The sequence below is a fragment of the Erpetoichthys calabaricus genome, chromosome 1 (assembly GCF_900747795.2).
Source record: "Erpetoichthys calabaricus chromosome 1, fErpCal1.3, whole genome shotgun sequence".
Taxonomy (NCBI): Eukaryota; Metazoa; Chordata; class Cladistia; order Polypteriformes; family Polypteridae; genus Erpetoichthys; species Erpetoichthys calabaricus.
This window is the reverse complement of record NC_041394.2, coordinates 341,914,585-341,929,825: the sequence shown is the minus strand read 5'-3', so window position 1 is coordinate 341,929,825 and position 15,241 is coordinate 341,914,585. Positions and strand designations below refer to the sequence as shown.

The following is a 15,241-nucleotide window of genomic DNA, read 5'->3' as shown; positions in this document are numbered from 1 at the left end:
TAAAACGGTACAACACCCTAGTACTACACACAAACATTAGGAGAATTTTCCTTCACCCACAAATCCACAGGCACATAGAATAAGTGACCAAGTAACTTGGTAAACAGGAGGACTTTAGGGACTTTCAAAACTCAATTTGATGTTATTTTAGAAGAATGAAGTGGATAGGACTGACGCGCTTTGTTGGGCTGAATGGCCTGTTCTTGTCTAGAATGTTCTCACTGTGCCTCTATATAAAATGTTCTTAGAAACTTAAGGTAATTCATACTACCTACTTTTTATGTATGCTTTGTATTACAGCTACTAAGGTAACTGAAATGTAAGGCAGTGACATTCAGGGTGAGAGGAAATTTAAATGATTCAGTTCTAAATCAACGGCTCTCCCTGTGTCCACGTGAGTTTTTATCCGGGTGTTCCGCTTTGGCTCTATTCAATAAGGGCGCGCACAAAAAGGCGAGCTTCAAAAGGGCAACCTCAATTGAGCGCGGCGAATAAAGGCGTTCATAGATAATTTAGTTCAAATGGCTCTGGAATATGTGAAGAGCAACAAAGGTGCAGATCTACTCGTAGTCGAAGGCTACACATTCAGAAAGGAGAAAACTATCAACGGGAAACACACCTGGAAATGCACTGAATATAGGATTGGAAAATGTTCGTCTCGCTGTCATACCAAAAATGGATTATTCGTCAAGAGACCATCTATGCACAACCACCCGCACCAGCTTTAGAAATAGTTCGTTAGAAGTTCATGCATTAATTGGATGTTTTAATATTCTTGCTTTCGCCTTTTTATACGTTCAATCATTGCCTTAATCTAATAAAGTATCTATCTATCTATCTATCTATCTATCTATCTATCTATCTATCTATCTATCTATCTATCTATCTATCTATCTATCTATCTATCTATCTATCTATCTATCTATCTATCTATCTATCTAATAAATTTTCTGTAATATTTTCTTTATTCACTGCGCCCAACTGAGGTCGCCCTTTTGAAGCTCGCCTTTTTGTGCGCGCCCTTATTGAAGGATACTTTCCACTTTCACCCTACTGTCCAAAGACATAGTGATGCTACAGTGGCCTCTGATCTGCGTGTGTGTTTTAACTCTGCAATGGACTGCCACCCATTCCAGACGTTCCTGTTTTGTGCACATTAATCGCTGGGATCGGCTTCAGCTCCAGATCAGCAGTTTTCAAAAATGGCTGGATGTAAAAATATATTTCATGTATTTGTTCTAAAGTACACTTGATAACAGATATTTTAAAACATCTATTGAGAATTTCACCCTTGGATGAATTGAGTCACTTTCAGAAAATGGAGTCTCTGCTGTTACTCAAGTATGGCTGTTAAGGACTTTACGACACTAAACATGAGCCATGCAATGACATAAAAGATCATTCACTTCAGCAGTGACGTCATATCCAATAATAAAAAAAAAAAAAAATGAATAAAATGTATGTCCTCTTCCACTTCCCCTTGGGATTAATAAAGTATCTATCTATCTATCTATCTATCTATCTATCTATCTATCTATCTATCTATCTATCTATCTATCTATCTATCTATCTATCTATCTATCTATCTATCTATCTATCTATCTATCTATCTATCTATCTATCTACATGAGGTTAGGTTAGGATGGCTAAATCATAAAAGCACCTTGGGTTTTTCTTTCTCGTAATTCATAATTGATACTTTCCACCATTGCCTGACATAAAGTTTGAAACGTCTCCTGTTGCCTTTCATTGCTTTCAGTTTGAAGTGTTTTTAGATCCACAAGCAAATTTTTATCCAAACTAAAGAAGCTGATGATGCCCTTCTTGTGCGGCACTGTGGCTCAGTCAGCGAGGATATTTGATTCATGTGGACTTTCTCCGATATCCCAGGTTCCTCTCCTGTTAGGCTAATCGTCCACTCCAGTGCCATGCTGACAGACTGGCGGCACACCAGAGTTCTTCCTGTCCTTGTTACTTTACTTTTGTTCCTCATTATTCTGCACAGCATTTTTACTTTTGAAATCTTTGGTATTATTCCAAATGCATGGAGATGTCAGGTGGCTCTTTCCGTATCAGTATCTTCCTACCTGTCGGTGTTAAAAATGTGGATGACAAGTTTTACACATTCTCCCTATTTTTTTAAGGTTAGTTTTTTAAAACAACTAATTAATTGTCCACTGTGTGTACTGCCCTTTAAAATCTATAACATTTGTTACTTTACAAGATGAAAATGAATAAAGATGGAATGTGCCACACTGTAGTGAGTTAGCAGCAGAAACTCAAACACCCATAATAAAAAGTCACCATATTACGATCACATCCACAATCTCTCCTTAAGATTAAATAGAAACAGTGGTGGCAAGGAGCTGATCTTTAATGGCAGGTAGAAGAGCACAAAATGTACTTTTCAGTTTCAGGTTGGAAAAAAATTAAAAATGGTATGTTGCTCTTTTGAACTTTTGAACTAATGCACTGGCAATTGGAAGGTTGCCGGTTCGAATCCCGTAAATGCTAATAGGGACTCTGCTCTGTTGGGCCCTTAACCTGCAATTGCTGAGGGCTTTGAGTAGTGAGAAAAGTGTTATATAAATGCAAAGAATTATTATTATTAATTGTTAACTGTGCAAATAGAAATGTCCACTAAATTGTTATATTGAAGCCGTGATGTCAGATGAACTTTGTAATCAAAGATAAACTGTACATTTAACCAAAAGAAATGCAGATGTGTTCATATTGCTGTATAAAGATTGAATTAAAAAGAGAACTCCTTCCTGCCTTGTGTCTAATTTAAGTCATTACCTCATAGACAATCCCTTGGATTTGTCACCTTACTATTTAATTTTTTGGTAGCCATGTTCTGATTCTCATCTGAATTAGTGACTTCCAAACCTCCCAGCACTTAACAGACTCTTAAGTGAGTCCTAAGCAGACCCTCATGTTGACAGGACAGGTGGTTTGTTTTCATTGTGCGGTTGAAACACAAACTCAAAGCCCAGTAAAGCCCCTTCATCCACCAGCAGGGCTTACCTTAATAGCCTTGAGTGCACGTCCCACCCTGAGCTCCTCATTTAGTCTTCCTCTGATGTTATTTGCTCACGGTGGGCCCCCCGCCTTCTCGTGAGTATAAAGAAGTCACTGTGGACGTGTCGAGAGTCACAAGTCACAGTCAGGCCTCTTCTGCATCTGTGCCACCTCCACACTGCTCGGCATCACCCAAGACGGAGTCACTCTAACAGGTAATGCTTCTCACTTTCTCTCATGTCACACTTTATTTTACTTGTATATTTCTGAAAGTCTGTGCTGGGCTGGCACTCTGCCTGGGGTTTGTTTCCTGCCTTGAGCCCTGTGTTGGCTGGGATTGGCTCCAGCAGACCCCTGTGACCCTGTAGTTAGGATTTAGCAGGTTGGATGATGGATGGATGGATGGATTCCTGAAGGTAAGAATCTAATTTAAACACAAAGATCCTTTTCTTTGTTTTCATTCTAGTAAACACTGCATGCTTTATAAATGTAATTTAAAAAAATCAAGGAAATGAGGCAACACAATGCAATGATCACTTCACTTATTGAAATCTAAATTAAAGACTCAGTTATTTGATAAGTCATCTTTATAGTTACCCTCTGACTTTTTAAAGGTTATTTATATATTCATCTTAATATGTTCTTGTTTTACACTATTACATGTTGAATTTATTCTCGGCTATCTCTGTTTTGATGCACTATTTTCATTTGAATTATTTGGTTTATTTTGTGTTTATGTCATATTTGTGTAAAGTGACACTGATATAAAGTTCTTGAGTGATTCCCACTGCTGTCTCACATCATCAGACTGCTGGGTGCAGATCCTAACGGAATTAAATTAGCCTTTACCGTGTATCTCTTTGTACACATTATGTTCTTCTATACAAGACTCGTCATGTCTTTATTTACCAATGGACATTTGACTGCATTGCTCACTTCCTGACTGTGTCGAGTTTCTACATTTCCAACATGTCCACTCAGATATTCTCTGGTGCTCTGTCTTCTTCTCCAAACCAAAGCTGTGCACCTTCAGTTGATCGGTTTACAGTATTCTCAGGCGCCATGTTCAATGTTATATTATGGCGTGTGCTCGCCAACTATTCTGTATTGGAATTAAAGGGACTGAAAATGGATTTATAAATGAATGATTGATTATATCAACGAGAAACTGAATGCTGATCAAAGTGACATGATGTTTAGACCACGCAAGGTAACCTGTTAATTTAATTTCTGACGCTGACTTTCTACAGTTCACCATGAAAGCCATCTTTTTTATGGTGTGTCAGGCTCTTTGCCTTTACCTCATCGTGTGTATTGACAGTCGTCTGGACTTCAAGTGGCAGGTTTGGAAGAAGACACACAGCAAACAGTACAAGAAGGTAAGGGAGAGACGAGGAGCAGAACTAGAGGTGTCTGAATGACCCTGAGATGCTTGTTCTCTTCTGATTTCCATCACTTTCAGCTTGTCTTTTCTGAAGAGATTTCTGTGTTCCAGGCAAGTGAGCTGCAAAAAAGAACAATATGGGAAGAGAACTTGAGGAAAATTAATGCCCACAACCTGCGGTACAAGAGAGGAAAAACAACCTTTAAGTTGGGAATGAACCAGTTTGGAGATCTAGTAAGGAGATTTGTTATTACAAGTTAGCATTCCAAGCCAGACACCAGACTTATATCTTCAATCATATTTCAATTTCCTCTTTACTTTTCTAACAGACATCTTCAGAGTTTGCCAGTATGCTGAGTTCCTATTCTGTGAAGCACGTGAGGGATGGCACACTGTCTGCCACCGACCTGCGGAGTGCTGCCAGTAAGCTGAACCTCACCAGTATCGATTACAGGACACTGGGGTACGTCACACCCGTCCAAGACCAGGTGAGTTCATGAATGTCTCTTCCTAAAGTGTCACCATGTGTGGTGTCTTTGGCATCTTGTCATCTAGAATTAGCTCTCTACACACATCTTTCCTTGTAGGCTTATCAGGGCTGTGTGTGAAATATTAATGAGAATTAAAAGCCTTCAGATAAGTAACAAGGGGCAATGAGGAGATGACACCATGTGTCACCATGTGTGGTGTCTTTGGCATCTTCTCATCTATGGCAGCTCTCTTTTCTATCGTCACCCTTAGGCTGGCTATGAAATAACAATGAGGCAAAATAGCCTTCAGATAAGGGGCACCAAGGAGAGGACAAAGGCACAGTCCTCGTATTACTACAAGTAATAACCTCGGAAGCAAAGACTGTTTTAAGAAATATTGCAGAATTATTTATTTGATAGTGTTATTAAAAATGATCTTGGTGCTACTGATTGAAATTTTGGAAATTGGGGGGAAAAAAATAAGTTAACCGGCGGCACGGTGACACAGTGGTAGCGCTGCTGCCTCGCAGTAAGGAGACCTGGGTTCGCTTTCCGGGTCCTCCCTGCATGGAGTTTGCATGTTCTCCCTGTGTCTGCGTGGGTTTCCTCCGGGAACTCCCGTTTCCTCCCAGAGTCCAAAAACATGCAGGTTAGGTGCATTGGCAATCCCTAGTGTGTGCTTGGTATGTGTGTGTGTCCTGCAGTGGGCTGGCGCCCTGCCCGGGGTTTGTTTCCTGCCTTGTGCCCTGTGTTAGCTGGGATTAACTCCAGAAGACCCCCGTGACCCTGTAGTTAGGATATAGCAGGTTGGATAATGGATGGATGGAAAATAAGTTAACAAAATCAGTGGTAAAATGTACATGCCTCACATCTCTGCCCTCTATCGGTGGGTCAGGAAAATTGGTTGATGGCTGGATGGATAAAAAGAGGATCTCAAGTCAAAATGACATGTAATGACTGGATTATCTGAGAGGAGTTAGAAGAGATGATCTTTTTGTTTCTTAATGTCGATCCAACACCAATTAATTCTTGATATCTAATGCCGAATTTTTAATGCAATGTCTTATTTTGATGAGAAAACAATGGTTAAGTGAAGAGCAGTAATGGTAGCAGTCATCAAATGGGACAGAGGAAAGGAGTAGTAAGAACAGAATGGTGCAAGAAACATGGACAGCTAACCGGTGATGCAACAAAAAGACAAACATCTTCATTCAGTCGATAGAAAGAAATAACAAGGGCAACATTAGCACACTTTCAGCTCCATTTAGTAGTAACTCTTGTTCTATTAGACATTTAAAAAAATAAATCCAAACAATAATAAACTGAAAATAACAATGAATATCAATCAATACCTACAACTTTATGTTTACAGGAACTCTGTAAATGTTTCAAACATCACCAGTTTCTATAAATGTCAATACTACTGTAGCAGAAGCATATTTCTTTTACTCTATTCAAATATTTTCTATGACGACATTTTTGACTTTGCCTGATGAATGAATATGAAAAATAATCCTTCAGTGCTTCCACAGTCAGTGAGCTTCAGTAAATGAATCTGCCGGCAAAGAGTTGGATTCAGGTGAATTTAAGCATCAGTAGGACATAGTAATATGACTTCTGACGTGTGACTGGCTATGCATTAGCTAGTGATGAAAGACATCATTAGAAAATGAATGCAGCCTGTCCTCCCACTATTAGAACGGTGATGAATTCATAGAAGTCAGATTAATTTAGGGGAATTTAATAAAAGGTTTAATTGTTTTTCCAAGATAGACCCAGCTGAGTGATCTTCTCTTGTTTCCGCAGGGATATTGTGGCTGCTGTTGGACATTCAGTGCTGCTGGAGCAATAGAGGGGCAAACCTTCAATAAAACAGGCAAGCTGATACCACTGAGCAAGCAGAATCTGCTCGACTGTGCAGAGTCTTTGGGGAACCAGGGCTGCTCAGGCGGGAGGCCCTCTCTGGCCTTCCAGTACGTGATCAACAGTGGAGGAATTCAGGCTGAGGCAACCTATCCTTACACAATGGCAGTAAGTACTGAAGTGGAAAGTCTGATTTCCTCTCACAGAGAACTGTAATTACCTTCTACAATTATGGAAGACTGTTAGAAGTGGCACCTAGAAAGCTATTTAATCTGATTTCAGTGATTCTTGGAAATGTTAGGGTCACAGAAAATGACAAGGATGAGTGGAAGGGTTCGTTCTCATCAAATCTGTTCCAATGTATTTTTGTAGTCAGAATTACATGTCAAACTGTGACCTTTACTGTAAATAACGGTTTCTGGTAGGTCAGATTTGTGAGGGTACCTGCATACACAATGACCTTACTGGCTTCAACATGAAAACTACTGTTGATGGAAAAATGTTCAGTGTGATCCACTTGTGTAACCCTATTAATGATGTTAGGAAAGGCTGGGCACATGGACTCTGTGAGATGGTTTGAGCATGAGAAAGCTTCTTGTTCTTGTTGTTCTTCTTGTTCTTGTTGTTGTTCTTGTTCTTCTTCTTCAATCTGAGGCCTTAAAAGGGTCAAATAAAACTCCGCAGATAGCTCTGGTCCACAATGAAGGTAATTTACAAAAGGGAAGTGCATTATACCAATAATGGCATTAAAGAAAATGACAACTGTGAATAGCATTTCCAGTTGGGTTCAGTTGTACAGTAATCCCTCGCTATATCGTGCTTCGCCTTTCGCGGCTTCACTCCATCGCGGATTTTATATGTAAGCATATTTAAATATATATCGCGGATTTTTTGCTGGTTCGTGGATTTCTGCGGACAATGGGTCTTTTAATTTCTGGTACATGCTTCCTCAGTTGGTTTGCCCAGTTGATTTCATACAAGGGACGCTATTGGCAGATGGCTGAGAAGCTACCCGGCTTACTTTTCTGTCTCTCTTGCGCTGACTTTCTCTGATCCTGACGTAGGGAGATTGAGCAGGGGGGCTGTTTGCACACCTAGATGATAAGGACGCTCGTCTAAAAATGCTGAAAGATTATCTTCACGTTGCTATCTTTTGTGCAGCTGCTTCCTGAAATGACATGCTGCACAGTGCTTCGCATACTTAAAAGCTCGAAGGGCACGTATTGATTTTTGATTGAAAAACAAACTCTGTCTCTGTCTCTGTCTCTGTCTCTCTCTCTCTCTGTCTCTCTCTCTGCTCCTGACAGAGGGGGTGTGAGCTGCCGCCTTCAACAGCTTTGTGCCGCGGTGCTTCGCATACTTAAAAGCAAACAGCCCTATTGATTTGTTTGCTTTCCTCTGTCTTTCTGACAGACTCTGCTCCTGACACGCACTCCTTTGAAGAGGAAAATATGTTTGCATTCTTTTAATTGTGAGACGGAACTGTCATCTCTGTCTTGTCATGGAGCACAGTTTAAACTTATGAAAAAGAGACAACGTTCCTGTCTCTGTACAACCTCCTGTGTTTCTGCGCAAATCTGTGACCCAAGCATGACAATATAAAAATAACCATATAAACATATGGTTTCTACTTCGCGGATTTTCTTATTTCGCGGGTGGCTCTGGAACGCAACCCGCGTGATGGAGGAGGAATTACTGTATATGTACAGCTGAGTTGGAAAGCTATCATATTTGGTGTGTTTTGCCTTCACAATCAATATTATTTTTATAGCAGCAGTTGAGAAAGCTTCAGAAATGAAAGGGCAAAGGAATCACTGAGGGTGCCATAGTAAGTGAAAGATGGAGAATGAAACAGAAATGTTTTTGGTTTCAAGTCCAATAGTTGGCTACTGCTGGGTCATCTGCCTGGCATCCTGGGGAGCATTGTATGCTTCCACTCCGACTAACAGAACACATATAAGATATCCAGCCCCATTACACCTGCGTACTTGTGTTCTTCCATCTACTGGACCTCTCTGGATGAGTTTTTCTGTGTGACTTAACCTCACCCTGTGACACCCAGTCATGCATTTGGTTCATTCACATTCTTCCCATCTAGTCACAACTTCACAAGATTGTTAATAAAGGTTAGACTCTGTTAAACCATTTACTGAATTAAATTGTTTCATCATTGAAGTTAAAGTTAAGTATGTGACAAGGAAAACTAGACTTCTTGAGTCATTTTTGAGAGGTCAATCTAGATGCTAGCCAAAATATACAAGGAATGTCTGAGGAGAAACCAGCACAGGAAGTGTTACAGTGTCATATGAAAGAACGGTGATTCACAATATGACGTGACCTGAAGTTCATTTTGTATGTTGTCATGCATTGTAGTTTTAAGCTTGGAGAGACAGAAGCTATTAACATCACTGTCATGGAAACATCTCTTAACATAACTGTAAATTCCTGTGAAACAAAAGAAAAATAAAGCAGAAGAACAAGATGCACTCTAATATGCTGTAGGTAATCTTGCATCAGAAAATGTGTCTTGTTTCACAACATTAACATTTCAATCAAATGTGTTCTTCAGCCTTAAAACGTCGCACTAGATGATTGCAGCTCTTTAGCTTACTGAGTGATGGTAAAATCCTAAGTTCCTCAATTCCTCCCACTCTTCTCAGCCCATTTTTATCTCTGCAGGTTGGGTCCTGTCGTTTCAACAGCAGCAAGGTTGTCGCCACTGTGTCAAATTACAAGTACCTCCCAATTGGCAATGAGCAGGCTTTGGCAGATGCCCTGGCAACCATTGGGCCAATCTCAGTGGTCATTGATGCCACTCAGATTAGCTTCCAGTTCTACCTGTCTGGTAAGTCACACTCTTCAGTTACAGCTTTCAAAAGGTAATAACTTGATGTCAGGACAGAGCTGGACACACTCCTTAGAGTTAAGGATGACCTTAAGTGTCCCAGTTATAAATGTGCAATGGACGTCTTGTGGCCGTATTGTGATCTTTGTGCTAATACTGGTGTGCCAAGCAGGGCAAACATCTGGTCAAAAAAGGAATGTGAGAAAGGAACCTGTGAAAGTTTTTTTGGAGCTGGTGAAGATGAGGTTCCAACAAGGGGTATTTACCAAGAGTTAGGCATCAGTAAATATACCATTTTGTGTAGAACTTGAGGATGAAGGAGCCCTTTCAAGAAGAATAATGTGCTTCCAGTGGGATATATCTAGGGGTGTGTACTTTGTGTACTTGTTACTGTGTAATGACTACAGGTTAAAGTAAAGTATGGACTTTCTATACACCCTTACATTATTCTTCTGACCTGGAATTAACTCCTTCCAGCTTACAAAAGGAAAGACTTGAGTTTCTCCCAAGGAAGGACAAAATTTAGAACAACCTAACCTCCACTTGAAATTCTCTGCTCATAATATTTGTGTTGAGAGTTCTGGAAAATAAGGTGCACAGGAGACATGACACGATTTCTATCCTTCATGTGTGATTTTCTCTGTCTCTATTTCACTCAGGAATCTACAATGATCCCAAATGCTCCATATACAACCTAAGTCATGCCGTACTGGCAGTTGGCTATGGATACCAAGGAAGCAACAATTACTGGATTATCAAAAACAGGTAAAGGCTCCTGGAAAATGGAATTATCGTATAGCTGGAGACACAAATCCGGCTCTTCACAAGAGTCCCATATAGATCTTTAGTGTGTAACACAAGTGTAGGCTATGCATTAGTTGTTGATAATTTGAATATCTGACATATTCAAGTCCACAGCTTCAGAGATGTAACCTCAAAAGACATAAAGCAGCTTTGTTGAGCACTGCCTTATAGCCTTGAGCCTTGTACAGCTGAAGCGGTTCTCCACAAGCTGAGCTTCATGAAGTTGTTAGATGTTTTTGATGTCTTCGTATATACAGCATATACTGTGTAAGGGGATATTGTATGTTGGATCTTCTGATCACTTAGTGCTTCTAGCTTGATAAGGTTATTGAGATTGACACTAAATTTACATATGTGGAATTGTCTATTAAACATATTCTTAGTTGATCTCTGCCTAATTCATTGTTAAGTGATTTATGAAATCAAAGAATTTAAAGAGAAGGAGAAATACGCTTGTCGTATTCTAATAAATTGAGGTATAGAAAGTTGCCCACACTAAAACATATCAGTCAACTAGTGATCAGAATTCCAATCCTAACCACTTTATAGCACCTTGTATCTCCTCCAGTTCCACAAAACATCAAGTGCAGCATACAAATTACAAATTAAGCCTGCAAAGTACTACTTAATGTTATTATTCATATTTCCCTAAAAAACTGATGAAAATATCTTCCTCTTCCTTATAATTCCAGTAATAAGTGCTAAACCAAACACTCAGCCTGCTCCAGACTTTCTGTCTAACTTTGTCTTTTATTTTTTCTTTCAGCTGGGGCACCATGTGGGGCATCAATGGCTACCTGATGCTGGCCAAGGACAAGAACAACGCTTGTGGAATCAGCCAGTATGGTGCTGTCCCTTTTGTCTGAGATATGTGACTGGCTCCCTTTGTGTTCCTCTGATTTGAGTGCAGTTGTAAGCCGGACTCTCATCATTGGAGTTGTGTAGAATTAAGAATCTGGGGTGTGGGACGTGGTGGAATGTGACCGGCACTAATGGGAGTAAAAAATGAAAACAAGCTGATAAACACACACACTGTCATGGAGGGTTAAAGAGAAAGTCAATCATAACGATGGCTAATTAGAGTTGAGACGAAATTTGTGTAGGGGGAACCAACTACTTTGTAATACTGTGTCAGATGTGGGAGCTGGAAAAGTTTACCAGCTTTTGTAGGAATTAATTGCTAAATAAGTCATAAATCTGAGCTGATATCATTTATAACTGTACTTATTCTTCATGACAAGCCAAATGAATGAAACTGTGAATTTAAATAAAGTTTTTTTCTGGAATATCTGTCTGTTCGTATCCTAAGAGTTTTTTTTTTTTAACAAGCTCAGTGCTGCAAGCTTGAATTTCAAACTCATGTCTTATTTTGAATATTTTATTAGTGCTTTAGCAGCTATGGCTTAAGTGGCAGTTTTCTGCTTCGTTTTAGGTGAATTTTTTGTTCAGAAGTCCCATTTCTTAATCTCTTCATTAAATCTCACAAGGCTGCAGTCACTTATTGTAATACAATACAATACAGTTTATTTTTGCATAGCCCAAAATCACACAAGAAGTGCCGCAACGGGCTTTAACAGGCCCTGCCTCTTGACAGCCCCCCAGCCTTGACTCTCTAAGAAGACAAGGAAAAACTCCCAAAAAAAAACCCTTGTAGGGAAAAAGAAATGGAAGAAACCTTGGGAAAGGCATTTCAAAAAGAGACCCCTTTCCAGGTAGGCTGGGCATGCAGTGGGCGTCAAAAAGAACAATACAATACACAGAACAGAAGTAATCCTCAATACAGTATAAAAATAAAAATTTTACAAGTATGGAGCAGAATTTAACAGTAGATGATATCACTTAATATGATTTGGATTTGTTAAGAGTCCTGGAGACCTCAGCCATCAAGCTGCCTCCTCTATTTGGCCATTCCACAGCTGAGACAGCGCTGGGCCTGCCAATCTGATGAAAGTCACCATCTATCCAATGATTCCTGCGATCCTCCATCAGGGATGACTTTACCTTAGTCAGGCAAAACAACTTGGCAGGTGGGCCGTAGCACCAAGTGCCACGTTTGAGTACAGAGAAGAGAAACAGAATAGGTGAGAGTTAGTAACAAATTATAACTTTCATGTTACTTATGTTTTAGTGCTAATGACTAACAACAGAGATGCAGTCTGTATAGTTAATCAGCAGCTCTAGTCAGGATATGCTTAACTGAAGTAGTGACTCTTCAGCCGGGATTTGAAAGCTGAGACAGAAGGGGCATCTTTTATAGAAGCAGGCAGACCAGTCCACAGTTTAGGGGCCCTGTAACTAAGAGCTCAACCTCCCACTGTTATTTTAATAATTCTTGGAATTCTAAGCAGACCGGCATCTTGAGATCTTAATGTGCGCTCTGTTTGTAAGTCATGATAAGTTCAGACAAGTAAGCTGGACCTTGGCCATTTAATGCTTTATATGTTAAAAGGAGGATTTTGAAATCTGCTCTAAACTTAACCGGGAGCCAGTGTAAGGATTTAAAAACTGGAGTTATTTGTTCAAATATTCTTGTTCTTGTAATAATTCTTGGAACAGCATTTTGGATTTGATCTAAATGAAAGGTATAACTGGGTGTCATCTGCATACGAGTGAAAATTAACATGATGTTTCCTAATGACAGATCCTAGTGGAAGCATGTAAAGTGAAAATAGTAAAGGTCCCAGTACTGAGCCCTACGGGACACCATATCTCACTTCTGTGTATAATGATGGAGTACTGTCAGCACATTTCTGTACATTCTGGAATCAATTTAATAAATAAGAACTAAACCAAGCGAGCACAGTGCCTGTAAGCCCAACATCATTTTCTAGCCTCTGCAGTAAAATAGAATGGTCAATGGTGTCAAATGCTGCGCTCAAGTCTAACAACACAATTACAGTGGAGTTTCCTTCATCAGAGGATATCAGAATGTCATTTACAACACGTGTTAGTGCCACTATGACCATTGCGAAAACCAGACTGGAATTTCTTACATAAATTGTAATGCGTGAGATGTGACTGAAGCTGAAAACTGGAGCGCAGATGGAGATCAACAAAGCTGCAGGTCTCTCAAACTGCATGGACAGAGAGTGTTATAAATATAAAAAAGCTCTCTTTAAAGCTCGCTCAGACTACTATTCTAAAATAACAGATAACAATAATAATAATCCTTGTACTATTTATAACAATGGCTAACTTAACAAATGGGAATTCAAATATACAGTGCAAAATACCAACAGACATTAGCAATACAGACTTTATGAACTTCTTTAATGAGAAAATTAAAAACATAAGATCCCAGATCTCAGCATCACAGTGCAAACCGCATACTAGCTTAGCAGACCCTGTCTCACCTTACATTCAACACTTCCATCCGTCCATTATCCAACCCACTATATCCTAACACAGGATCACGGGGGTCCTTAAATCCCGGGCAGGGCGCACCGCAGCATTCAACACTTTAGAAATGTTAATCCTATAACAGAGCATGAAGTCTTGACTTTAATTTCTAAAATGAAACCCACTACTTGTTCCCTAGATCCGGTGCCAACAAAACTAGTAGAAAGTGCAATGGATGTTCTGCAACGCCTATTTTTAACATTTTTTATAGTTCATTACTGCATGGCACAGTACTGCATGCACTAAAAGTGTCACTCATCAAACCAATACTTATAAATTCAGACCTAGACCCACACATACTTAATAATTAAAGACCCTAAATTTACCCTCTCTCTCTAAAATACTTTAAAAAGTACTTTCCAAACAGCTTCAGTCACACCTCATGCATTACAATTTATGTGAGAAATTCCAGTCTGGTTTCCGCACTGGTCATGGTGGCACTAACATGTGTTGTAAATAACATTCTGATATCCTTTGATGAAGGAAACTCCACTGCAATTATGTTGTTAGACTTAAGTGCAGTATTTGACACCATCGACCATTCTATTTTACTGCACAGGCTGGAAAATGACATCGGGCTCCCAGGCTCTGTCCTTGTTTAGTTCTTATTTATCAAATCAAAATAAGAAGAATTGTGCTGACAGTACTCCATCATTATACACAGAAGTGAGATATGGTGACCTTTACTGTTTTCACTTTACATGCTTCCACTGGAATCTCTCATTAGGAAACATAATGTTAATTTTCACTCGTATGCAGATGATGCCCAGTTATACCTCTCTTTTAGACCAAATGAAGTTTCTCCGATGTTGTCTTTAATTAGTTGTGTTATTGAATTAAAGGAGTGGATGGATGAGAACTACTTGTCTTTAAACACAGATAAAACAGAGATGTTAATTATCGTAGGTAATGACGCTGATCACAACAATATTTTGTCATCATTTAACTCAGTTGGAATCACCATTAACTTTACTGAATCAGCCAACAATCTAGGAGTTATCTTTGACTCCAGCATGTCATTTAAAACACAAGTTACAAAGTTGTCCAAAATGTGTTTCTACCATCTTAAACATGTTGAGAAATTAAGGCGCTTTCTAAATAACTGGGGTACTAAGAAATTAATTCATGCGTTTATCTCTAGTAGGACTGACTACTGCAATGCGGTGCTCACTGGATGTTCAAACTGTTCTTTATACAGCCGCCACTTAATCCAAAATGCTGCTGCAAGGAATTATTGCATGAACAAGAAAATACAAACACATAATTTCATTCATTAAATCCTTACACTGGCACCCAGTCAAGTTTAGGGCAGATTTCAGAATTCTCTTTTTAACATATAAATTATATCATTACTTTCAAACTATCCATCCATCCATTTTCCAACCCGCTGAATCTGAACACAGGGTCACGGGAGTCTGCTGGAGCCAATCCCAGCTAACACAGGGCACAATGCAG

At 39.5% G+C, this 15,241-nt stretch overlaps 1 protein-coding gene across 1 annotated transcript; it reads left to right on the top strand.

The window, feature by feature from the left end:
• The first annotated feature begins 3,896 nt into the window (after positions 1-3,896).
• LOC114665139 (procathepsin L-like) lies at positions 3,897-11,559 on the top strand. The gene is made up of 7 exons (XM_028819547.2): positions 3,897-4,400; positions 4,517-4,639; positions 4,735-4,893; positions 6,682-6,906; positions 9,418-9,583; positions 10,243-10,348; positions 11,154-11,559. The coding sequence occupies exons 1-7, from the start codon at positions 4,278-4,280 to the stop codon at positions 11,251-11,253; spliced, it is 1,002 nt and encodes a 333-aa protein (XP_028675380.1). The 5' UTR covers positions 3,897-4,277; the 3' UTR covers positions 11,254-11,559.
• Positions 11,560-15,241: the final 3,682 nt, after the last annotated feature.